The 24451-nt window shown below is 43.8% G+C and overlaps 1 protein-coding gene and 1 pseudogene across 1 annotated transcript; one reads left to right on the top strand and one right to left on the bottom strand.

The window, feature by feature from the left end:
- Positions 1–4864: 4864 nt before the first annotated feature.
- Positions 4865–6926, bottom strand: LOC136718549 (dnaJ homolog subfamily B member 13 pseudogene; annotated as a pseudogene).
- A 6092-nt stretch (positions 6927–13018) lies between these two features.
- On the top strand, positions 13019–19724 carry sugp1 (SURP and G patch domain containing 1). Its single transcript, XM_066695694.1, has 14 exons — positions 13019–13095; positions 13997–14159; positions 14360–14463; positions 14679–14930; positions 15127–15250; positions 15613–15716; positions 16301–16424; positions 17084–17439; positions 17824–17930; positions 18040–18217; positions 18470–18576; positions 18708–18853; positions 19022–19151; positions 19632–19724. The coding sequence occupies exons 1-14, from the start codon at positions 13077–13079 to the stop codon at positions 19656–19658; spliced, it is 1941 nt and encodes a 646-aa protein (XP_066551791.1). The 5' UTR covers positions 13019–13076; the 3' UTR covers positions 19659–19724.
- The last annotated feature ends 4727 nt before the right edge of the window (positions 19725–24451 follow it).

Below are 24451 nucleotides of genomic sequence, written 5' to 3'. Positions count from 1 at the left end.
CACTATATACTGATATGCTGAGACTTATACAATATATACTGAGATGCTGAGAGTATATACAATATATACTGAGATTCGGAGACGCACACACTATATACTGAGACACACTATATACCGAGACGCACAATATATACCGAGACGCACACACTATATACTGAGATTTACACAGTATATACTGAGACGCACACACTATATACTGAGACACACTATGTACCGAGACACACAATTTATACCCAGACATACACACTATATACTGAGATGCACACACTATATACTGAGATGCTGAGACACATACAATATATACTGAGATGCTGAGAGTATATACAATATATACTGAGATTCGGAGACGCACACACTATATACTGAGACACACTATATACAGAGACGCACAATATATACCGAGACGCACACACTATATACTGAGACACACTATATACAGAGACGCACAATATATACCGAGATGCACACACTATATACTGGAGATGCTGAGACGCATAAAATATATACTGAGATGCTGATAGTTGATACAATATATACTGAGATGCTGAGACGCACACAATATATACTGACACACACACACTATGTACTGAGACACACTATATACCGAGACGCACACTATATACCGAGACGCACTATGTACCGACAAGCACAATATATACTGAGACGTACATACTATATACCGAGACGAACAATATATATACCGAAATGCACACAATATATACCGAGACGCACTATGTACCGACAAGCACAATACATACCGAGATGCACACACTATATACTGAGATGCTGAGACACATATAATATAGACTGAGACGCACACACTATATACTGAGATGCTGAGAGTTGATACAATATATACTGAGATGCTGAGACGCACACACTACATACTGACACACACACACTATGTACTGAGACACACTATATAACGAGACGCACAATATATACCGAGATGCACACACTATATACTGAGATGCAGAGGCACATACAATATATACTGAGATGCTGAGAGTATATACAATATATACTGAGATACTGAGAGTTTATACAATATATACTGAGATTCGGAGACGCACACACTATATACTGAGACACACTATATACAGAGACGCACAATATATACCGAGACGCACACACTATATACTGAGATGCTGAGAGTTGATACAATATATACTGAGATGCTGAGATGCACACACTACATACTGACACACACACACTATGTACTGAGACACACTATATAATGAGACGCACAATATATACCGAGATGCACACACAATATACCGAGACGCACACACTATATACTGAGATGCAGAGACAGATACGATATACACTGAGACACATACGTGTGGTTCAGAACACAATGTGTGTGTGTCAGTATATAGTGTGTGCTCCTCAGCATCTCAGTATATATTGCACAACTCTCAGCATCGCAGTATACTGAGACGCACAATATATATACCGAAATGCACACAATATATACCGAAACGCACTATGTACCGACAAGCACAATACATACCGAGATGTACACACTATATACTGAGATGCTGAGAGTTGATACAATATATACTGAGATGCTGAGACGCACACACTATATACTGAGATGCTGAGACACATATAATATAGACTGAGACGCATACACTATATACTGAGATGCTGAGAGTTGATACAATATATACTGAGATGCTGAGACGCACACACTACATACTGACACACACACACTATGTACTGAGACACACTATATATACCGAGATGCACACACAATATACCGAGACGCACACACTATATACTGAGATGCAGAGACAGATACGATATACACTGAGACACATACGTGTGGTTCAGAACACAATGTGTGTGTGTCAGTATATAGTGTGTGCTCCTCAGCATCTCAGTATATATTGCACAACTCTCAGCATCGCAGTATACTGAGACGCACAATATATACCGAGATGATGAGACTGATATTATTATTATTATTATTATTATTATTTTTTTTTTTTTTTTTTTTTTTATTTCTTGGCAGACGCCCTTATCCAGAGCGACTTACAACATAAGGTATCCTATATACTGTCCTATGATATCCTATATACTGAGATGCACACACTATATACTGAGATGCTGAGACACATACAATATATACTGAGATGCTGAGAGTATATACAATATATACTGAGATGCTGAGTCACACACAATATATACTGACACACACACACTATGTACTGAGATACACTATATACTGAGACGCACACAATATATTGAGATGCTGAGACTTATACAATATATACTGAGATACTGAGAGTTTATACGATATATACTGAGATTCGGAGACGCACACACTATATACTGAGATACACTATATACTGAGACGCACACAATATATTGAGATGCTGAGACTTATACAATATATACTGAGATACTGAGAGTTTAAACAATATACACTGAGATTCGGAGACGCACACACTATATACTGAGACACACTATATACCGAGACGCACAATATATACCGAGACGCACACACTATATACTGAGATTTACACAGTATATACTGAGACCCACACACTATATACTGATATGCTGAGACGCACACAGTATATACTGAGACACACTATGTACCGAGACACACAATTTATACCCAGACATACACACTATATACTGAGATGCTGAGTCACACACAATATATACTGACACACACACACTACAGTGGGGGAAAAAAGTATTTGATCCTCTGCTGATTTTGTACGTTTGCCCACTGACAAAGAAATGATCAGTCTATAATTTTAATGGTAGGTGTATTTTAACAGTGAGAGACAGAATAACAACAAAAAAATCCAGAAAAATGCATTTCAAAAAAGTTATAAATTGATTTGCATGTTAATGAGGGAAATAAGTATTTGATCCCTTCGACTTAGTATTGGTGGCAAAACCCTTTTCGGCAATCACAGAGGTCAGACGTTTCTTGTAGTTGGCCACCAGGTTTGCACACATCTCAGGAGGGATTTTGTCCCACTCCTCTTTGCAGATCCTCTCCAAGTCATTAAGGTTTCGAGGCTGACGTTTGGCAACTCGAACCTTCAGCTCCCTCCACAGATTTTCTATGGGATTAAGGTCTGGAGACTGGCTAGGCCACTCCAGCACCTTAATGTGCTTCTTCTTGAGCCACTCCTTTGTTGCCTTGGCTGTGTGTTTTGGGTCATTGTCATGCTGGAATACCCATCCACGACCCATTGTCAATGCCCTGGCTGAGGGAAGGAGGTTCTCGCCCAAGATTTGACAGTACATGGCCCCGTCCATCGTCCCTTTGATGTGGTGCAGTTGTCCTGTCCCCTTAGCAGAAAAACACCCCCAAAGCATAATGTTTCCACCTCCATGTTTGACGGTGGGGATGGTGTTCTTGGGGTCATTCCTCCTCCTCCAAACACGGCGACTTGAGTTGATGCCAAAGAGCTCGATTTTGGTCTCATCTGACCACAACACTTTCACCCAGGTCTCCTCTGAATCATTCAGATGTTCATTGGCAAACTTCAGACGGGCCTGTACATGTGCTTTCTTGAGCAGGGGGACCTTGCGGGCGCTGCAGGATTTCAGTCCTTCACGGCGTAGTGTGTTACCAATTGTTTTCTTGATGACTATGGTCCCAGCTGCCTTGAGATCATTAACAAGATCCTCCCGTGTAGTTCTGGGCTGATTCCTCACCGTTCTCATGATCATTGAAACTCCACGAGGTGAGATCTTGCATGGAGCCCCAGACCGAGGGAGACTGACAGTTATTTTGTGTTTCTTCCATTTGCGAATAATCGCAACAACTGTTGTCACCTTCTCACTAAGCTGCTTGGCGATGGTCTTGTAGCCCATTCCAGCCTTGTGTAGGTCTACAATCTTGTCCCTGACATCCTTGGACAGCTCTTTGGTCTTGGCCATGGTGGAGAGTTTGGAATCTGATTGATTGATTGCTTCTGTGGACAGGTGTCTTTTATACAGGTCACGAGCTGAGATTAGGAGAGTCCCTTTAAGAGAGTGCTCCTAATCTCAGCTCGTTACCTGTATAAAAGACACCTGGGAGCCAGAAATCTTGCTGATTGATAGGGGATCAAATACTTATTTCCCTCATTAACATGCAAATCAATTTATAACTTTTTTGAAATGCGTTTTTCTGGATTTTTTGTTGTTATTCTGTCTCTCACTGTTAAAATACACCTACCATTAAAATTATAGACTGATCATTTCTTTGTCAGTGGGCAAACGTACAAAATCAGCAGGGGATCAAATACTTTTTCCCCCCACTGTATGTACTGAGACACACTATATACCGAGACGCACAATATATACCGAGACGCACACAACATATACCGATACACACTATGTACCGACAAGCACAATATATACCGAGACGCACACACTATATACTGAGATGCTGAGACACATATAATATATACTGAGACGCACACACTATATACTGACACACACACACTATGTGTGTGTCTCATTATATACTGTGTCTCAGTACATAGTGTGTGTGTGTGTGTGTCAGTATATATTATGTGTGACTCAACATCTCAGTATAGATGTGTATGCGTCTCAGTACATATTGTATGTGTCTCAGCATCTCAGTATATAGTGTGTGCATCTCAGTATATAGGATATCAGTCTCAGCATCTCGGTATATATTGTGCGTCTCAGTATACTGCGATGCTGAGAGTTGTGCAATATATACTGAGATACTGAGGAGCACACACTATATACTGACACACACACATTGTGTTCTGAACCACACGTATGTGTCTCAGTGTATATCGTATCTGTCTCTGCATCTCAGTATATAGTGTGTGCGTCTCGGTATATTGCGTGTGCATCTCGGTATATATTGTGCGTCTCGTTATATAGTGTGTCTCAGTACATAGTGTGTGTGTGTCAGTATGTAGTGTGTGCGTCTCAGCATCTCAGTATATATTGTATCAACTCTCAGCATCTCAGTATATAGTGTGTGCGTCTCAGTCTATATTATATGTGTCTCAGCATCTCAGTATATAGTGTGTGCATCTCGGTATGTATTGTGCTTGTCGGTACATAGTGCGTCTCGGTATATATTGTGTGCATTTCGGTATATATATTGTTCGTCTCGGTATATAGTATGTACGTCTCAGTATATATTGTGCTTGTCGGTACATAGTGCGTCTCGGTATATAGTGTGCGTCTCGGTATATAGTGTGTCTCAGTGCATAGTGTGTGTGTGTCAGTATATATTGTGTGCGTCTCAGCATCTCAGTATATATTTTATGCGTCTCAGCATCTCCAGTATATAGTGTGTGCGTCTCGGTATATAGTGTGCGTCTCGGTATATAGTGTGTCTCAGTGCATAGTGTGTGTGTGTCAGTATGTAGTGTGTGCGTCTCAACATCTCAGTATATATTGTATCAACTCTCAGCATCTCAGTATATAGTGTGTGCGTCTCTGTATATATTGTGCTTGTCGGTACATAGTGTGTCTCGGTATATTGCGTGTGCATCTCGGTATATATTGTGCGTCTCGTTATATAGTGTGTGTCAGTATATAGTGTATGTGTCTCAGCATCTCAGTATATATTGTATGTGTATCAGAAACGCAGTATATAGTGTGTGTCTTCCACGTCACCTGGAGGATCACTCGGCGCCATTTTGATCCAGCGCTGGAGCAGTCGGGATCCGTCCATCTGCAGGGTCTTGTGGCCGTGGCCGGCGGGCGCCACAGCCCCTGAAACACAAAGCGACGCCCACCTGAGTACCGCGTTCACCTCCCTGCGACATAATCCCACTTAAAGTCATCTTCAAAACATGGCCTTTCCTTCTCGCCTGCTGTGAGGATCAGGCCGGACTGTGTGGCTGACGGGACAAGACAGCCGGGCACGGTGTACCAACCTGAGTGTCTGCTCTGAAGCGTGAAACTCAGACTCGCAGGGCTCGTTTGAGCAGCTGCTTCTTGTCTGCCGCGAGTGTCTTTGGGGACTTAATTTCAAAGCGGATGACGAGGTCGCCCTTAAGCCGGGGATTGCGCATCAAAGGCATTCCTTCTCCGGGAACCACTTTCGTGTACTTGTGGTCGATTAGCTCATGAATGCCGATGTTGAGGAGCCTGCCATCTAGCGTCTCCACTTCCACCGCACAGCCCAGCAGCGCCTTCTCCAGACAGACGTGAGCCGTGTGGGTCAGCTCGTCCTGCTGTCTGGTGAAGCGCGGGTGCGGTTTCTCTTTTACCACAAACACGACGTCTGCTGGGACTGTGCCGCGGGCCTGGTCACCTTCTTTAGGGAAAGTGATTGTGGTCCCTTCCTTCCAGCCCGGCTGGACGTCAATGCTCAGCAGCTTGTCTTGGATGTGCGAGGATTGGCCGTCTTCACTCATCACCCGCTTCGATATCGGGATCTTCTTCGTGCAGCCGTGAAACAAGTCCTCCAGAGAGAGGTGCAGGTCTCTTTCGATCGGCGGACCTTGCTTCAGTACACGTCGCCCCCCAATGCCTGCCTTTGCCTCTTCTCCTTGAGGAAAGGCATCTGAAGATGGGGTGTCTCCTCCAGAAAAGTCCCTGAAGACTTTATCGGCATTGCCGTGATACGTGTAGCCGCTGCTCCAGTCGCCGCTGCCCCCAGACTCTGGAGGGGTGCCTTGTTTTAGACCCTCTTCTCCAAACTTGTCATACGTCGCCTTCTTCCGGGGGTCATTCAGCACGTCATACGCCTCGGAGATCTGATTGAACTTATCAGAGGAACCAGGGTCGCTGTTCGTGCTGGGGTGGTACTTCAGACACTGGTTCCGATATGCCTGTTGGATGTCCGCATGGGCTGCACTCCTGGCTATCCCTAAATCCGCGTAGTAATCCCGTTCACATAGCACAGACTGACGGATGTCTCTACGTGCGGACCGAAGCCGTGCGCCTGGAACGTTGCTTTGTGATGAGCGCATTGTGACGTGGCCATGGCGCAAGCAACGCGTGGGGGGCGTGGCTAACAATACTGCCGAGGACAGCTGCCTTTCTTCTTGATTGATGGGTTTTTTGTTGTTTACTAATTTGATTTGTTCGTGTGTAAAATGGGGGCGTTGTTTTCGCGCAAGCTAACGTAATTAATACGTTCATGAATCAGAGCCTTTTTCATTATTTTAAATAGTAGGGGGTTTAAGTTAAGTATAGAAATGCTTAGAGAACTGAATTAAAATACACATTTTTATTACACCATTTAAAAAGTGAACTGTAAGCAGATTGTTACTTAACTTAAGGTTCAATTAAGTAGTTTAGAGCTGGGTTGGAACAAAAAACAGCAGGGTATGGGGTCCTCCAGGAGCAGGGTTGGGAACCCCTGGTTTAGTGACCCTTGGTTTTAAGAGTACTTTAGTAACTGCCTTCCTTTCTTCTATGGACTTGGTGCCTTGTTTTTGCTACAAATAAACGTTTCCCTGGTTGCTCTCTGAAAGACTGTATGTTTGTTGGGACCTACGTGGGGGACTTGAAGCTCCCCTCACCGTAATAATACGAGGATGGCCTAGTCTTTAGGATTTTCTATAAAGGTTTCTTTTTTTGTGAGGGGTTAATGTAATATGTGATAGTGTGTGTGCAGTGTGTTTTGATTATAAGGGGTGATTCAGGGCAGTGAATTACGGTGTGTTGTTTCTTCTCCATACCAGCTATAGTGTTATTTGTTGCAAGCTATTCTGGGCTTTCTTTTATAGCAAAAATAAGTGTTTTTTTTATGAGAATACTGTTAAGCCAACGCTCACAAAACTTGTCAGAACAATCTGGGTGTAAACTTTCAAAGTCTTGGTCAATCTTCAACAGAAACAAAACATGTAGAACTGAAGATGAGCAGGACACATCTAGTAAAGTTCAATTCACCTCCCAAATACTGAAAACAGTCACATAATTGGAATTGGGAAATATGTAAATCTTTAGAAACATAAAACTAATAAAAGGATATCAGAACAATCAGCTTGTCTTTGTATATTTATAGAAATAAATCAAACAATCATTTTGGGGAGAAAACATTCATTATAACACTCATATACATAATTGTTTTACAGCAATTTTGTTGCCTCATCTGTTGGTTTGCTGGGGCGTGGTTTGTTGTGTGTGCAATACATGTGCATATGAAATTCTATATATACACCAGAAATTCAATATAGTTGTGGATTCAAATCATATTAATTTTCCTGAACAGTGACCCATACTAGTAACATGTTGTATTCAGCTTTAATACATTTTCTCGTGTTGCATATTACTGCTGGAGTATCAAGGAGTCTTTAATTGTCTTGTAAAACATGTTACAGATTTGCTGCTGTTTTGTCTCAGCCATGTAGCACGAGAGATAGCAGGGTCTTTCATATTAGTGTTTACGATGGATGCTTTGAAGAGGTAAAACAACATTTCTATTTATACTAGCTTTTAGTTACCTGGCTGGCTAGTTAAGCGTGACCCTGTTGTAAATGAGGCCCCGGTCTCAATGGGTACTTTTCCTGGTGAAATAAATACACTGTTCAGAGTTGCGTTGTAGTCCTGTGTTCTGGTTTCTGTCAGCGTCAGGTCTGCTGTGGTGAGCAGTGATGACCATTTCAGGTATAGGTTTAATCAGGAGCAGACATTGAGCTCAGAAGTACAGTGAGGAAAAAAAGTATTTGATCCCCTGCTGATTTTGTACGTTTGCCCACTGACAAAGAAATGATCCGTCTATAATTTTAATGGTAGGTGTATTTTAACAGTGAGAGACAGAATAACAACAAAAAAATCCAGAAAAACGCATTTCAAAAAAGTTATAAATTGATTTGCATGTTAATGAGGGAAATAAGTATTTGATCCCCTATCAATCAGAAAGATTTCTGGCTCCCAGGTGTCTTTTATACAGGTAACAAGCTGAGATTAGGAGCACTCTCTTAAAGGGACTCTCCTAATCTCAGCTCGTTACCTGTATAAAAGACACCTGTCCACAGAAGCAATCAATCAATCAGATTCCAAACTCTCCACCATGGCCAAGACCAAAGAGCTGTCCAAGGATGTCAGGGACAAGATTGTAGACCTACACAAGGCTGGAATGGGCTACAAGACCATCGCCAAGCAGCTTAGTGAGAAGGTGACAACAGTTGGTGCGATTATTCGCAAATGGAAGAAACACAAAGTAACTGTCAGTCTCCCTCGGTCTGGGGCTCCATGCATGATCTCAACTCGTGGAGTTTCAATGATCATGAGAATGGTGAGGAATCAGCCCAGAACTACACAGGAGGATCTTGTTAATGATCTCAAGGCAGCTAGGACCATAGTCACCAAGAAAACAATTGGTAACACACTACGCCGTGAAGGACTGAAATCCTGCAGCGCCCACAAGGTCCCCCTGCTCAAGAAAGCACATGTACAGGCCCGTCTGAAGTTTGCCAATGAACATCTGAATGATTCAGAGGAGAACTGGGTGAAAGTGTTGTGGTCAGGTGAGACCAAAATCGAGCTCTTTGGCATCAACTCAACTCACCGTGTTTGGAGGAGGAGGAATGACCCCAAGAACACCATCCCCACCGTCAAACATGGAGGTGGAAACATTATGCTTTGGGGGTGTTTTTCTGCTAAGGGGACAGGACAACTGCACCGCATCAAAGGGACGATAGACGGGGCCATGTACCGTCAAATCTTGGGTGAGAACCTCCTTCCCTCAGTCAGGGCATTGACAATGGGTCGTGGATGGGTATTCCAGCATGACAATGACCCAAAACACACAGCCAAGGCAACAAAGGAGTGGCTCAAGAAGAAGCACATTAAGGTGCTGGAGTGGCCTAGCCAGTCTCCAGACCTTAATCCCATAGAAAATCTGTGGAGGGAGCTGAAGGTTCGAGTTGCCAAACGTCAGCCACGAAACCTTAATGACTTGGAGAGGATCTGCAAAGAGGAGTGGGACAAAATCCCTCCTGAGATGTGTGCACACCTGGTGGCCAACTACAAGAAACGTCTGACCTCTGTGATTGCCAACAAGGGTTTTGCCACCAATACTAAGTCGAAGGGGTCAAATACTTATTTCCCTCATTAACATGCAAATCAATTTATAACTTTTTTGAAATGCGTTTTTCTGGATTTTTTTGTTGTTATTCTGTCTCTCACTGTTAAAATACACCTACCATTAAAATTATAGACTGATCATTTATTTGTCAGTGGGCAAACGTACAAAATCAGCAGAGGATCAAATGCTTTTTTTCCCTCACTGTACATCCTTAAAAACATTAATTACAGAAAACATTGAGTTTAGATTCTCTATATATGATGAATATAATTTAGTCTGTTGGCTATAATTTATTAAATGCATTCATGAGTGACACATATGGCTGAAACTGAAACCCTTCCTGCATCGCTTTTCCCTGAATTATTTTATTCAGATGGAGTTTCACAGAAACTTTTTCATAGAAATCTTCCTTTTTGTGAATGAAGTCTGCCAGCAGAAAGAGGATTGAATGACTAGAGAAACCATTGCCAAAGATGTGGCATGAAAGTGGCTTGCTGTGGATTTATGAAGACTAATAAGGTCACTCACAACTTGCTGAAAACTGAAAAGCATGGACAATTTATTCCATATCTAGACTGACTGGATTATTAACTTGGATGCAGGACTTGATTGTGGCTCCTTCTTACACTCAGTACAAAGTCACCATTCAATGTCTGTGTCATTCATGTGTGTTTAAGAGATGAAAGAGAGAAAGTAACATTACTCTTTCTGTACCCATGTACCCCACTACATTTGCAATGATGATTTACAATTGTACAAGTTGGAAATACAAAGCCGAGCACATTTACAACATTTTTAAACTTTCACTCCGCTCTTCATTGTATAAAGAAATGTTGTCTGCAAGTCTTAAAGTAATATCATTGACAGTTGAAATCCATTGATTCGCTTTTTAGATTTATTTGAACCTTTTCTATAAGTAAAAACTCCCATCTCCAACATGTTTTCAAACTTTTTAATAGTTAACAGTTCATATTAATCTGCATATAGTTGGCTAAGTAACAAATTCGCCCATGCTCATATTTGCTAAAATACCCAAATACCTTTTTAAAACAATTTGTAAGGGTGTGTAATTAAAACCTTTTTCTGATATTTGATGTGATTTTTTTAGTATTTTCCCAAGCATTACACGCAGACCAAACAATTGATGTATAATGAAACCGAGCCCACGTCGCTGCATTTGGCCAGCATTTTATTATGGTAAAACCTGGGCATCAAAACTAATATTAGGAAGAAGAAGACACATCAGAAATATAAAAGAAAAGGCCTATGTGTCAGTTACATCTGTAGGCCCAACCAAATGTACCTTTGTGTTGAAACAGGCTTCGAGGGACAGCAAGACAATGTATTGTTTAGCAGTAAGGCCTTAAAACTCAAAAAACAACCCTTACCATCCAACAGTATGTGTGGGATTGTGTCCTCTCCTTGGCAAAATGGTTCAGACGGCAGAAAATACATTCTTAGTCTTAGTTAGGGATGTCTCTCTCAGTTACCAGTTAACATATAGGGATGCATCCCAGCGCTGAAAATGAACAGGGGCCTGGCAACAATTTACCTTTCAACAGCTGTCACAAGATTAGTTTCACCCAGGCACAAAACTGTACTAGAATTGAGCTACACTGATCTGCTACTGTTTAAAAGTTGACATTAAAAAATGTCTTTCTGAAAACAATACTGGCAGCAGTAAAGACACCTGGGATAACTACGTTAATAGAAAGCTGGTCACTTTGTTGAATTTGCTGTGGTATCATGCATGAATGCACACTTTTCTGGATTACTAAAGATGGCCAGATGTAGGTGGCAGAACTGAAGTGATCACAAGATCAAAGGGTGATGTCCCAGAGAGGCTCCAACTCAGAATGTCCTATTGGCTGGGGTTCACATCTGAAGAAGACACAGCTAGCTCTTCGGGTTGAAGTTCCAGGTGTGTTCTGCACTCTAGTGGTGAACAACTGAAAACACAAGTGGAGATGAGCTTGTGAGACAATGTGGTACTGAAGCCTGTCTCAGGTCCTGGTCCTGGAGGACCCCCTACCTGCTGGTTTTTGTTCCAACCAGGCTCTCAATTACTTAATCAAACCCTTAATTGAAGTAACAATCTGCTTAGATTTGACTTTTTACATTGTATAAGAAAAGAGTTGGTTCTTTAATATGTTCTTTATACAATTCTATACTTCACTTAAAACCTTGAAAGACTCTGATTTAGGCAATTATTAGTTCAATTAAGTAATTGAGAGCTCGAGAGCTTGAGTAACTAACAGGCATACATGTTACCCTGACTCTTTACATTCTTTAACAACGTTTGGGGTCTGGAACAAGCTGCCCAGCCACGTTGTTGGATCAGATTCCCTGGGATCCTTACAGCAAGAAAGAGGCGGACAAGATCAAAATAATAATCTGGGCCGAGTGCCCTCCTCTCAATTGTAAGTTTTAGGATTGTATCACTGGCACATCTTTACTGGATACATCTGCTGCAGAATTCACAGTGCCCACACTGGAAGCAAATACAAAACTATTATTGTGCTTTACTTTAATTTTGTCATCTTTTTAATGTCAGTTTAAATCCGGACACTGCCAGGTCTGACTAGGCCTACCACAGAACTAGGTTAGCATCCGAGTACCGAGTGTTTACTCCTATTGTATTGCATCCCATGGGATAGGAGAATCTCAGGCCTGTGAACAAGTGTTCCTGTGGTAACCCTAAGCGATGATATCCTACTCATGCAATATCTTTGCTCAGAAGCTTGCAACATTCATTTTAATCATTTACACCCCAGCACACAGTTAAAAAAATAAATATATACCGCTCTTGTACATGTGATCTTTGACTGCAACTAATATGAATAAAAATGTATATGCTACATATTTGTTTCAATGTTTGTTTGTTTTTCTCAAATCTGTAACCTCGTGTGTCTAAATGAAAATGAATGTGTGTGTTTATGGAGTACAAATTTCAGCATCAGAGTTTGTGGGACGAATCAAAGTGTCCGTCACTGCTGGGAAATGTAGTTCTCTGCCGATTTTCCGTAAGCGGAAGTGACGTTAAGGCCGGAAAGGAGGCGAAACAAAACTACACATACGCTAAAACATGGAGACTGGTGAAACAGGTAAATACAAATAACCCGCACTGTACATCAAAAAAACAGGTTTAAATGGTTATTTTTCAGAGAGGCGTAACTTATAACACGCATTTATGTGCAGTGGTTTGCGATTACAGTACAACTTCTTAGTTGATTTCGAGATTACTGGCATCCATCACTTAGGGCCTTGTGTAAGACTGACCACCATTATACCAGCCAGCCGCCGTCTGTTTATATAATACATGTTGTGTTCAAATCGTGTAAGATAATTACCCGAAAACACCCACTTTAAATGTGCACAGGTTGCAATTCAGCAGTCGCATATTTGTAGTGTTGTGTTTATGAAAACGACGTCATTTACAACATTTACACACGGGCTATTGCTGCAGTAAACCACATTGTGTCAAAGAGCCATTGGTGCTACACGCCCACATAGTAACCGCTGTTGCTACACCGCAGACGTTAGTGTAAACTAGTTTAATTTGTTTTTATTCTGTTTGGGCAATTCACCACATAACTGTCAACTTGGTTAAATGTCTCCTATCGGGGACAACTGATGGGTTCTGGGTATCTGTGCACCTGGGTGCCGATTATATTGGAAGTACAGTATAGGCTGTTTCGACAAATACTAAATATAAATGTTTTTGAAGTTCTCCTGTTCACCATTGTTACTTTGTTCATCTTGGATTGGCTTGCTTTAAAAAAAAACACATTTTATTCCTATTGAGTGTTTTAAAACCATGCATACACCCTTGTAGAAAGGAACAGCCTTCTAAAATTGATTTTAATTTGGCTGTGAATGCATCATCACCTCCTACAAGCTCTTTGCATTGCTTTGGACACAATGTGGTTGTCAGACGCCAAAATCCCTTCCACGTTCGATTGTTTTTTATTTATTTCGTTTTCGTTTCCTTTATTTCATCCGTAGGACGGGCGGGCTGGAAGTTCAGGCCGGCGCCGAAGAACAAGATGAGCGTCAATATTCTGCGACAAGAGGAGCTCATCGCCCAGAAGAAGCGAGAAATCGAGGCCAAAATGGCACAGCAAGCCAAAACCAGCTCTCAGACCGTCCCCAAGCCCCCTCCCCCCAGGTCTGTCCCACCAGCACTTAACCAGCAATTTATATAGTTTGTACACATTCTGTATATCACTTCCTCAGAGAAGATGAGAAGATCTCGCTTGACATAAAGATTAACGCTTCTATTTTCTCTTCAACGATTCTATATATTGTTTTTATATGATGATATGAATCTGTTTCCTATGTGTTTATATACATATATTATTTCCACAGTTTACCAAATCTACAGGGACCTTCTTCTAACAAGTTTGCAAACGACGGCAGCTTTCTACAGCAGTTCCTGAAGATGCAGAAGGACAAGTCGCCTTCAAACTCAGGTATAATGGGCTGCACACAGGGCAAGAGATGCAATTCAGCTCAGGACAACAGCTGATTGAAACTAAAAGTCTCCAGTTGAGAGCTCAGAGCAGTGTTTGATCTAGTCAGATGGGCTGCAAAACCCAAACCGAAGACACAGGCCCAGGGCAGAGAAGCACAGATCTGCTCAGTCACTCCCCATGTCTTAATCCTCCCTCCTTCCCGTCTCACTCAGGGGCCAACAGTGACCAAGCGAACAGCACCCCCAGCCCAGCAGCCGGGCCTTCGGCAAGCATTACCCCTCCCCCGAAGAAGAGCATCCTGATCGGGAAGCGGCCTGGGCTGGGCATCAGCAGCATGCTCAACCAGTTCAAGAACTACTCCCAGGCCAAGCAGACCCCCCGCGGCCCCCGGCCCAGCGTCTTTGTCTCCCCCGACGATGACGAGGAGGAAGAGGCGGATGACTCGCACTTCCTGGAGGTGAAAGGTAACAACCCTGATTCTGCACTAATTGTAATAATGATAAGATGATGTATTTAATAAACACAAGGCTGGAAATGCTTTTATTTTATAGTAATTCTTCCCCCCCGCCTACCCTCCCAGTGCTCCCCAGGCAACCGATTGGCTGCTCGTGAGCGCGTGTGTGTGTGAGTTGAGCCTCAGTACTGATAGCCTGCTTAAAGTTTCCCCCCCAGAGGACCGCGAGATGCGCACGATCCTGGAGAAAATGGCGGCCTTTGTGGCGGAAGGGGGTCCGGAGCTGGAGAAGAAGGCCAAAGAGGACTACAAAGACAACCCAGTTTTCTTGTGAGTCCCTCCATTCACTTGCCACCCCATCTCTTCGTCGATGGGGAGCTTGAGTGGCTGCAGATTTATTGTGTTTTTGTATCATTCCTGCTGTGTTTTGGGGTTATCAGTAGCCGCACAGATGCGCAGTCCAGCCCCTCATCTCTACATCCAGTCTCGTCCCTCCCTGTGTCCCCTGTCGCCCCCCTCTTCCTCTTCTGTAGGTCGATTAGTCCAGCCTGTGCTCAGGCGGCTATCGCAGCTCTTTCTCCTCTCTTGCCCTGCAGAGCTGGGATAAGTTGCCCGTGAGCGTTAGCGTTGTCTTTCCATGCATCTGTTCACAGTGCAGATAAACAGCAAAGCCTACTTTTTTCCGTGTGCAGGTTTTTATATGACAAGAACAGCCGAGACTATCTGTACTACAGGCGGAAAGTTGCAGAGCTAAGGAAATCCAAACCCAGAGAAGAGACCCCCTTGCGCGCCGATGGTAAGGTTATCAATACATTCCCCTCTTTGAAAACACCCCCCCGCCATTCCACCTCCCCCCTTCCTGAAATCGTCAATATACAAGTTGATTTAAGTCTCATCGTGTCACTGGGTGGTGTCTGAGGTCTCTAAGTGTGATGTACAGGGATATGAGCTGCCAAATGCTTGCCTGTCCTATAGAAAAAGGCTTTAGCTCTAGTTTAATTCTTATAATTACAAATACTGGTTGCAGCTCATAAATAGTTTCTCCACAAAGCTGCAACCGGACATTTGTTTCCAATTATATTGAAAATTATTTATATTGCAAATGGTAAGGTGCAAACAAACTGTTGGCTTATTTTCCTAACTGCCTTTGGTAACACTGGGTTGGGAACTGTAAATATAATAAAAAGATCTATAAATATGCGTAGGTCAGTACATTTTTGGGGGAGACCTCTTTTACAAACAAGCAACGAACAACAAAACAACAACCAAACTGCTTCCTGTCCCCCCCCACCCTTCCTCTCCCCCTGGTTTGCTGTAGACTCTAAGTGGCTGTTGAGTTATTGTGTGAGTTGAACCCCAGTACTGATAGCCTGCTTAAAGTCTCACCCCCAGTGGACGAGGAGACGCGCAGGGTGGCCGAGAAACTGGCGCGCTTCGTGGCGGACGGCGGGCCGGAGGTGGAAGCTATCGCCTCTCAGCACAACCGAGACAACCCCGCTTTCAGGTGAGGCCCCGCCCCCACCCCAATGCCCCGCCCACACCTGGAGATGGTCGCCATATTCATCAAACAGTTGTGTGAAATATACAATGTTTCTATAAATAAATGTCGCACGTATTTACCAGCTGTTGTAACAGACACGCTGCGCCCAGCAAAGCAGACCCAGTCAGCTGACCAGTCTGACCGCGCAGGCTCCCGTCTCCTAGACAACGCCGCAGCTCTGTCACCAAGACAACCCCACTTGATGCTGTGATGTCTCTTGACAACGCCGGTGCTGATTAACTGGCCAATACCCAGTGCTGCTAATATTTGAGCATTTCAGTTTCTTCTTTCTATCCTCAAGAGAAAGCAACTGAAATGAGCCAAAACATTAAAATAGGACCTATTTATTGGAAAGAAGACCATTCTCTTTACTCAAGGGCAAGGAACCTGCGCTGTCTTCCTTTAAAGGACTAAGGGCCTGGTTTTCCTGTCTGGTAAGGCGTTTCCTGAGTAAAGGTCGTTCATATGACTATTAGTTACTGAAACTCACTGACCTACTCGTACAAAACTGTAACGGTCCCATAAATGAATTTCAGAAACTACAAAAGGAAAGCTTGTTTTCAAATTGTTGTTTTTGTTTTTTAATCCGCCTTGCCAAACTCTGTCCTTGTGGTCTCCCCAAGGTTTCTGTACGAGCTGCACAGTGCCGGCCATCGCTTCTACCGCCAGAAGGTGGAGGAGTTCCGGCGGGCGGGCAAGGCACAGGACCCCCCCCGCAGCCCACCGCCGGACAAGCAGGCGCCACAGAAGCGCCCGGCCCCTCCCCTGCAGGTGCCGCCGCCCCCGCCTCCCCCACAGGCCGCCGCAGCCGCCGTGCCCTTCGTCTCGCCCGCCCCCGAGCCCTCGCCTGCGCCCTCTGCCAGCAAGCGGAAAAGGAAAAGCCGCTGGGGGTCCGAGGACGACAAAGTGGAAATCGCCATGCCCCCCATCATCATCCCCCCTGAGCCGGAGCCTGAGCCACAGACCCCCACGCTCTCTGGTACGTGAAGCCGAAGGCCGTGGTATCTTTACAAACTTCCTGTCCACATGTCTGCCTTTGTTAGTCTCTGTTTGTCCCTCTCTGTTTACCAGTTTAACTGTCCTGTCTTGTCTCAGTCTGTCCTGTTCTGCTCTAATCTCTTCCACTCTGTTTTTACAGAAGAGTAAGTGAGGAATATAACAATAAACATGGTCACAGCTGATTGGACACATAAGATAAACATGTATCTGAACCCCCTTAATTTTGTCTTAATTGAAATACTAATATATTAACTTTAAATCTCCCAAAATGTTGAGTTTCGTGTCAGGAGCTATGATTGGCCAGAGGCCTGACTCAGGACTGTAGTGACTGTTCTATTTGTGTGTGTGTTTGTTGCCATTGCAGCCCAGGAGCTGAGAGGACTAGGGTACAAGAAGGGCAAACCCGTGGGGCTGGTGGGTGTGACGGAGCTCTCTGACGACCAGAAGAAACAAATCAAAGAACAGCAGGAGGTGAGTCCTCCTAGCCCAGTCCCCTTGTCTTGGTCTCTCCGGGTCTATCAAGTTTGGCGAAAGCAACGGCTGCTGTTCTTTTAACAAATAAGCGTCTCCGCCCCCACAGATGCAGGAGATGTTCGACATGATCATGAAGCACAAGCGGGCGATGCAGGACATGCAACTGATGTGGGAGAAGGCGCTGCGGGACCACCAACACGAGTACGACAGCGACGAGGAGATCGACTCGAGCGAGGGCACCTGGGAGCACCGACTACGGCAGATGGAGATGGAGAAAACCCGGGGTGAGGGGTGGGACGGGGACCTCAGGGCCTCAGGGCCTCCTAGTCGGTTATTGGTCTCAAGGCTGTAATGTAGTAAAGTTAGGGGCTGGTGAAAACCCAAGGGTGGGCTTGGACAGGTGGTGTTTTTGGGGACGGTTATCGGGGTCAATTCCTCAGCACTCTTGGTGGTCTAACAGGACTTTGTGTGGTTGTGTGTATATATTGGCATTGACTTTATTATTGATTTAAAACTCTCATTCATTCTCCCCGCAGAGTGGGCGGAGCAGCTGACTGAGATGGGCAAAGGGAAGCACTTCATTGGGGACTTCCTGCCCCCTGACGAGCTGGAGAGGTTCATGGAGACCTTCAAGGCTCTGAAGGTGAGACCCCCTTCCCCTACTTCCTCTGGTTTTCCGATCATCCCGCGTCCTGTATAATCCTGAACGCTGATTATGGTGAACGTCTGGGAGAGAGCATCTTTATCAATGCTTTGTTTCCCCGCACACCGCAGGAAGGTCGCGACCCGGATTACTCAGAGTACAAGGAGTTCAAGCTGACAGTGGAGAACATCGGGTTCCAGATGCTGATGAAGATGGGCTGGCAGGAAGGGGACGGCCTGGGCTCCGACGGGCAGGGCATCAAAAACCCCGTGCACAGGTGGGCGTCCGCAGAAGGCCGTGAGAGCCTTGCAAACCAAATCTAAATGCTCTTCGGTTAACGCTTGTCTGAATGAACTTGACTCGCCAGTTATGGAGTTATGGTGCCGGGCCTGTCTGTCTTGGTGGGATCCGGTTGGGTAACGCTGGTGTTTCTGTGTGGTGACAGGGGCTTGACTGCAGTGGACGGCGCGGGTTTCGGAGTGGACCGGCCAGCAGAGCTCAGCAAGCAGGACGACGAATACGACGCCTTCCGCAAGAGGATGATGCTGGCGTACCGCTTCAGACCCAACCCACTGGTAAACAGAGAGAGGGAGCGCGAGAGAGAGTTGGGGGAGAGGGAGAGAGAGATGCAGAGAAAATGAAGGCGAGAACATTGAGATGAGTGAGGGAGATAATGAAGAACTATAATACACTTGACTTGTAAGCATCTAGTAGAACAAAATCAATGTTTTTCATATTTTACATATGCACAGGTATATATATAGGGAAAAGTTATTTTCTCAGTGAAGAACTATGTTTCTTTCCCTTGCTGTCTGTGTAAACCAGTTGCCAGGCAGAAAGCGAGCTTCCACTCAGGACAGGACAGACATGTGGGCCCTGTTATCTTTCTCTCCTGTCTGTACTTTGTAACTTCTCTAAGACTGTTCTTGAGATCGCCTCTCAAACACCTCTTCCTTGCTGCCGCTCTTGATTCCTCTTGATTGAATTACATCTTTTGTTGAATGGTTTATGAAATGTATTGTTCTGTGTTTTGTTTTTTTTCTCCCTGTGTACAGAACAATCCAAGGAGACCGTACTACTGAGGAAGAGCGAGCAGAAAATACAATATGGATTTTTTTTTTTTTTCCTTTCTTTTTTTTTTTTTAATTCTCTGACATCCTTACCAAGTACGGTAAAGTCTAGTCCACTTAACTGTCCGAATCGGCAGCGTGCCGCGTCAGGAATTCAGCTCCCAGAATAGAACCATCTGCTAGTCTTTGTTGTGGAAACAAGTACTATCTCTCAGTCTCTCTCGCGCTCCGATCATCATGAGTGATACGGGGTACGCTGTCCCTGCTCTTCAGATCAGACTAAAGGCCAGTAATGTTTGAGCTACTTCAAGTATTGCAGTACCTGCCCCTGTTTGGGCTTTTTATTTTAATGACACACATGATCATATAAAACTCCCACCTGTTTTATTTGGTTAGTTTCTTAGTTTTTCTTCCTTAAACTGAGAGGCAGTGCCTATTTCCGAATACAGCGTTTGGATTGTACCACAATCGCTTGCGTTGTGACATCCTGAATGTTCAAGACATGTGACACCACTGTTTGCCAATCCATGTAATCTCAATTATTTTTAAAGGTTTTTAATCCCCTGCAGTGGATTTGGCTGTGCTGTATCGCGTATGTGTCATTTAGCAGTATTCTTGAACAGAAATGCGTTGAAATATCCTTTCTAACAGAAGCCAAAATAAAACTCGCACAGGATCATGTAGCAGGCAGCCATTTTCCACAAGGAATGAGTCTTGTTAACCTTGCCTCCCCGCCACCCCATCTCGGACACTGAAGGCTTGTTGCACGGTTCACCTGCCAAGCTCCTGCATTATAGATCATGAATGTAGCGTGTTCTGTTAAACAATAAAACCATTTCAAATGTCTCTTAATATTATTTCCGGCGTACACTGATAAAATGCTGTTGATCTTGCAGTACTGTGGGTTAAGCAGGAATTATCCAGGGAAACGGTTTGACGAATGAACTTGCTTGTCATAACCCACTGAAGTCAATAACCAGGTTAAGGGGAACGCTGGGGTGAGTCATTCTTAAGTGACACAATCCTTAATGGGTTTTATGCAACTGTCTACTGTTTTTATATTTGTTTGCTGTTATTTTATTTAAGGAACTATCCACAATAGCCCAGAAGTGTGTTGGGTTTAGTTTAGGGCACTCACATCCTGGAACAAGTTTTACATTTCAACACATCTTTCATTTGTTAAATCTCACAGTTGTCTCAGAAAATGAAACCAAATGTGATGTCTTTCTCTTGAAATTGAGCTCTGATACAGTGTCTTGCTGAAAAGTAATTGATGCAGATTGACACCCTGACAAAGTAAAAAATGTCCACCGTAAGCTATGACTGCCAGGGTGGAGGTTATTCACGTTTAAAAGCTGTGTGAGGCAGCAGACGCCTAGCTGCTGTGTGGGCAAGGATATCCTCATATCAGCTGATACTGTGTTTAGGGTAATTAGGTGATCCTGTCAGAAAATTGTTGTTTAGCTTTCCGGATCAAAACCACATCCCACTTGATTAGCGTTTTAGCCAAAACTTGATTGTTGGTTTTGTTTTGTTTTTAAACTGCCGTGTTTTCTGGTTTCTCGTGTGGGTTTAGACAACGGGTGAGTGCCGGGGGTGGGGGGGGGTAGTAGTATAGCACAAGGGGGCAGCAGAGCGCATGCTCAGATGGGGCAGTGCATCGTGGGTTCAGCCTTGCCTTTTTTTGGGATGCAGTGCACTAGAGTAACACGGACTACTCTCTATTACTAGCCTATCGCAGAAAATGCAAGTTTCGAGTTTGGAGACGCTAAAAACTCCTGGAGGCCGGGATTCCATTCCTCCATGCCCAGAATTCTGCAGCGGGTGACCCGACAGGGCAGTCAGTTATAACCCACCAATTTCAGGAGGCCCATACAATTCTGTGGGTGTTGGGGAGGCAATTGCTTTAGTTTGCACCCCTGAAATGGCATCGTTTTAGTTCTAAACACGTCAGCTCCCTCTTGTGTGTGTACGTATGTGTGTGAGAGTTCATGTGTTGGCAGCTGGGCTTGCGCATTATCCACTTACGCTCCTTGAGACCTAACTAAATCAGCATCTGGAAGCCACATCAGAACGGCCGCTGTAAAGAATGTATCCTGATATCCCAATTCATCCCTCCTGGGTCTGTGCAGCCCGACAACCATCTTAACAAGTGCCTGTAATCAGATCCTCGTCTCGCCATGCCTGGGGGTTTGCGCACGTTAAATATAACCCAGATCCTCTGGCTGAACAAAACGAAACCCTGGGAGCAAAAACTCGAATGGAAGGTCCATAATGCTGGCAGGGGCCTTGTTAAGAGACCCGTTTATCGCTCGCTACACTGGAATGAGCTCAGCGCGCCAAGGGTTAACTGTTAAATGTCAGCAGATGTTAGTGAGCGCACAAACGCCAAGAGAAGGATCTATCAACACTTCTCTTTCGAAGGACCTGACCCAGTCCAGCTGGCTGAAATCTCTGGTTGCTTATTTGTTTACTTTCTGCGTCTTCATCGAACCGACTCTTATGTGTTTTCAGAAGCTCGACGACATCAATGATGTGGGGGCCTCAAGTCCGCAGTTATACCTCACTACCAAAAACATGGACCTGAAATTAAACAAGATATATTCACATTGGCCAAAGTTCATCCCATTCTTCCAGCTCTTTTATGATTCTTTCTTTTTTAACTGAATATTTTAAGCATTTGACAACGTTTTTGTAAATATATACGCCATTTTAAGTGCAGATATGAGAAATGACAAATCTAAGTGGGAGAAGAAAACATTTAATTCTCTAAGTCAGATCTCCTGCAGCAGAAAAAAAAAAACCAAAAACAAAAGGCTGTATTTACACAAATGAAACCATCAGGATTTTGATATCCCGGCTGCGTTAATTCCTCGGTGTGGAATTAGTGTGGGAGGCATCGACACCTGCCTTGTCTTTTGCTGTGTTAAGTGTCCAGCCTTTTTTCTGCGGCTTGTAAAGATGCCGTCCCTACAGATCACTCGGTCTGCGGCAGCCTAATTCCCTCTGATGATTAATGTAATTAAGCTGCCTTTCTGTAATTAAGCCATAATTATATTGCAGGGGAACAGCACATTAAAGTGATACTTTTCTCTTGCATTCTTCTCACTATTATAATCAGCGTGGAGGATTTTGTTTTTGTTGGTTGTTGGATTGCATGAATGTTAGGAATAGGTCTCTGTTCACTGCATGATCAACAGTATAGATTGAATTCACCATCCTTTTTTTACCCTGACAATAACAAGGACACGCAACCCTGGCCAACAACAGATTTGAACAACACTAACAACCCAGAGTGTGATGATTATCTTTTTGTTTAAAAAATAAATCCAAAATGGCTGTTAAGTGAGACTATACAAAACTAACTAGCCAACAAATAAATCATGTTCTGAACCTCTATTCTGAAGTGTTGTGCTTCAATTAAACCTTAACCTGGCCCAGCTGGTCACCTGCCTCTCTTTCCTCTGTGAAAGGGTGTATATGATTTGACAGAACAGAAGGTGTGAAGAGATCAGATCTGGAGAAATTAAAAAGGCTCCGAAGCCCCTGTGTTCTCATGGCTGCAATAAACAGGCGCTTTGCTCTCATAGGGCTGCGCTGGGCTGCAGGGCAATGTCCTGTGCAGAGATAAGACGGGAATAAGAACGCAAATAAAAAATTACAGCAGCATCTGTCCATGTGACCCTGCTGTAAACACCCTAAAGCAGGCCACAAATTCCATCTCTCTCTCTCTCTGTGTCTGTCGGTCTTTATTTTTCCTTCTTAACCGCACAGAACTGTCTCATCTTATTTCCATACTCTTGTGTAACAGCAGCCCGGAGACTAAAGCTATGCCTTTAACTTTTTTCTTTCTGTCTTTCCCTGTGTGGTAATATCACTCTGTATTGCTCTGTCACAACCTGTTAAAGACATGCTTGCTTACTTGCTTCTCTGCTTGTTTTGAGTTTAGTTTTCCCCACAAATGCCCCCGTCTTACCTTGTAATACTGACAGGTGACGTTAGTGATGAAAATCAGAGATGCCTATTAGAATGAATGACCAATCTGTGAATTATTATGTAATACAAACAATAGTAGCACTTGAATATAGCGACCTATATCAGCCCTCCAAATAAAACCCTACATGTTTCACATAGCAATGGATGTTGTGTTGAAGCCTGCTCCCTTTTCAGCCTGGTGTTGTGTAGTTTTTTCAGTGTAAAGACTCTTCCTTTGGCGGCGGGACTCTGTATTGTCTGCGCTGCTGCTCTGGTGATCTTGCAAGGAAGAGGTTTAGAATCTGCTCGCCTACATGCAGATTTGCACCCACATGCCGAAAACCTGTGGAATCTACTGTTATCATCACTGACTACCCACAAAAATGTAAACAAACTAAGAGCGAGAGATTGCACAATCTGATTTGACCAGCAGAAACAAACAAGATGAATGCTTGGCAGGAACTCGCAGAATGTTTTTAACTGTGGGGTCAGAGAGGGGCTCTCTCTTTCACTTAGGCTAAAATTAGTCCAAGTAATTTGTGTCTGGAGGCGATGCATAATGAGCCAGGGCTCTCCGAGAGCTTTCCTGCTGATTGGGATAGCTTAGTTTATTAATTGGCTGTTCACTCCAATTACCAATCTGTGACACATAACAAAAGGCAATCCTTGTTGTTGTATTTGAATTGATCTTATTTCTTTGCTTGCTTGTGTATGTATGTTTTTAAAATGTTATCCCTACACTTATTGGCTGGTTTTATGTACGTGTGTTCCCAGAATGTATAGCTGCAATCCTGGGTGTCTGTTCTAGTTCAGCCTCTCTGTTTCTATGT

The sequence above is a fragment of the Amia ocellicauda genome, chromosome 22 (genome assembly GCF_036373705.1).
Source record: "Amia ocellicauda isolate fAmiCal2 chromosome 22, fAmiCal2.hap1, whole genome shotgun sequence".
Taxonomy (NCBI): domain Eukaryota; kingdom Metazoa; phylum Chordata; class Actinopteri; order Amiiformes; family Amiidae; genus Amia; species Amia ocellicauda.
This window is presented reverse-complemented; position numbering and strand designations above follow the sequence as displayed.